Source organism: Nannochloropsis gaditana (assembly GCF_000240725.1).
Source record: "Nannochloropsis gaditana CCMP526 unplaced genomic scaffold scaffold161, whole genome shotgun sequence".
Classification (NCBI taxonomy): Eukaryota; class Eustigmatophyceae; order Eustigmatales; family Monodopsidaceae; genus Microchloropsis; species Microchloropsis gaditana.
The window spans coordinates 40,123-42,039 of NW_005803792.1; the positions used below are offsets into that span (position 1 = coordinate 40,123).

General features: G+C 52.1%; 1 protein-coding gene across 1 annotated transcript; it reads right to left on the reverse strand.

Annotated features, from left to right (window-relative positions):
* Positions 1-593, reverse strand: NGA_0646500 (uncharacterized protein). Its single transcript, XM_005855588.1, has 2 exons — positions 365-593; positions 1-81 (listed from the first exon to the last, which is right to left on the reverse strand). The coding sequence occupies exon 1, from the start codon at positions 584-586 to the stop codon at positions 365-367; it is 222 nt and encodes a 73-aa protein (XP_005855650.1). The 5' UTR covers positions 587-593; the 3' UTR covers positions 1-81.
* Between the last annotated feature and the right edge of the window lie 1,324 nt (positions 594-1,917).

The window sequence follows — 1,917 nt, forward strand, 5'->3', positions numbered from 1 at the left end:
GAAGGGAGGAGGGCTCGTCGAGGTTGTTTTTCAGCAGCCGGCGAGCAGTGGGAGACAACGGAGGAGTGTTGTAGCGCCGTCCTAGCGGAATGGAGTGGAATCCATTGAATGTTTCGGAGGTGATTGAGATGGCGACGGACAGAGGGAGGGCGACAAGAGCTGCGTCTTCCCCTACATTACGATTGTTACATCCCTCACTTCCCTCATCGCCAAGCACGAGGGGATGTTCAAGCCACAGAGCGTCAACAATTTCAGGTGTATCCGCCGCAGGTTTTCCGAAACGTCAACTCATGGGTGGGACTGAGGAAACCTCTTACAGATCAATTTTCTCAGCGATAGGGCCACACCCGTCTCCCCCTTTCTGTTACGTACCACGGACGTCGCAAGCCCGCCAAGAGGGCGAAGGAGGCGCCACAAAGAGGCGGCGCCAGCCATTCAGGAAGGAAATGTTGGAGGTGGAGGAAGCAGAGTGGAGGGTCGGGGAGGAGGAGACAGCAGGGGAAGCACCCGTAGCGCCAAACACGGGAGCATTCTTACGCTGCTCTTCCTCCCCATATCCATGTGGGGCGTACATAGTACGATACATTCTTGCTATTGTGGGACAAAAATGGTGAGAATTTGTCCTGTGAGGAGAGTGCACCAGGTCGTGAGGGTAGGGAGGACAACGAGGTTTGATATTATTGTGTAGTAGCTTGAAGATGACCAGAGGGGAGGAAGGCGAGCTCTTTGTCAACTTTTACGACAAGTAAACGGACTGGGCCCAATCTATACAGTCCGCATAGCTTGTAGGCTTATCCTGGTATCATACATATTGTTGTACATGTTTTTGTGGACTTGTGGTTTCATATTCGTGGGAAATGCCAGGGGGTGTCAGGTCCGAGACAGATGTCTCAACCCGCTCTAACCTGCAGCTTTGATTTTATTCCCTTTTAAAAAAGGAAAGGCCGCTTGCACGTGCGGACACTGCACTTGACGCCTCGTGCACATAACCAATGAGCAACAGATGGTCCAAAGGTAGGGTATGGAGCACGCCTTCCAGTGTAGCGGCGCTTCTCTTGGCGTCAGCTTGAAGCTTGGAAAGAACATAGTCGATCAGAGACTAGCGAGCTTCTCGTTCATATGAAACCTCACAAGGACACAGGCAAGTGTTGGGCCGGTGGACAGTCCCCAAAAACCATCGGCATGCTTAAATGAATGAAGTTTTTCGACGCCTACTATCGCTCGTGAGCCTGCTTTTTCCTTTTTAGGCATTCTGGTGGGTTTCGAGCAATGGGGGGTTTATGGCACCCCACGGGCTACTCTACTTTACATATCGTGGTACAAGTCTTCTCACCTCCCAAGTCTGTTTATCAGACACTGCCAACTATGTGATACACTGCTCACCGCGTAAGTCCTACTATACGATCGAGCACTTGTCGGAGGAACAGCTTAGAGAGAGTGGTGACCTTTCGTCTCAAGCGCTCCGTTTGTTTGCTTTTTGATACATGATATCACCTCCAAAGTCAAGCTGGGAGCGGGCCGCTGAAATGGAATTTAAGAAGAGCAAAGCCTACCACCGAACGGGTTTTTACCATTTCCTTTGTCGCAGCATGTCTGTGGCCATGAATCACGGACCACGCCGGGAGGTAGTGCACGACTGAAAGCCACCCCGCGGAGTTCCGAGGGAAGAATGGTGGGTGGCGCCTACTGGCTTCCATGGGGCTCTGAAAATGCCGTGCTAAGGTCTCCGGAGGCGGCGTTTGCAGTCGTGTGTGGGGTCAGAGAGAGAGCTTCTGCTGGGGCCGTGCCGAACGCCTGAATTCAGGGACATAGATATATTTTGGGTCCGCTCCATCACGAGAGGAAAGTGAAAAGAAGACGTGATGTAGGAATAAAGAAAGAATGCAAAGACGCGAAGGCCGACCAATATCCACGCCG

Excerpts from the sequence above, each read along its gene's own strand:
- NGA_0646500 (XM_005855588.1), bottom strand. The coding sequence starts at position 586 with ATGTATCGTACTATGTACGCCCCACATGGATATGGGGAGGAAGAGCAG.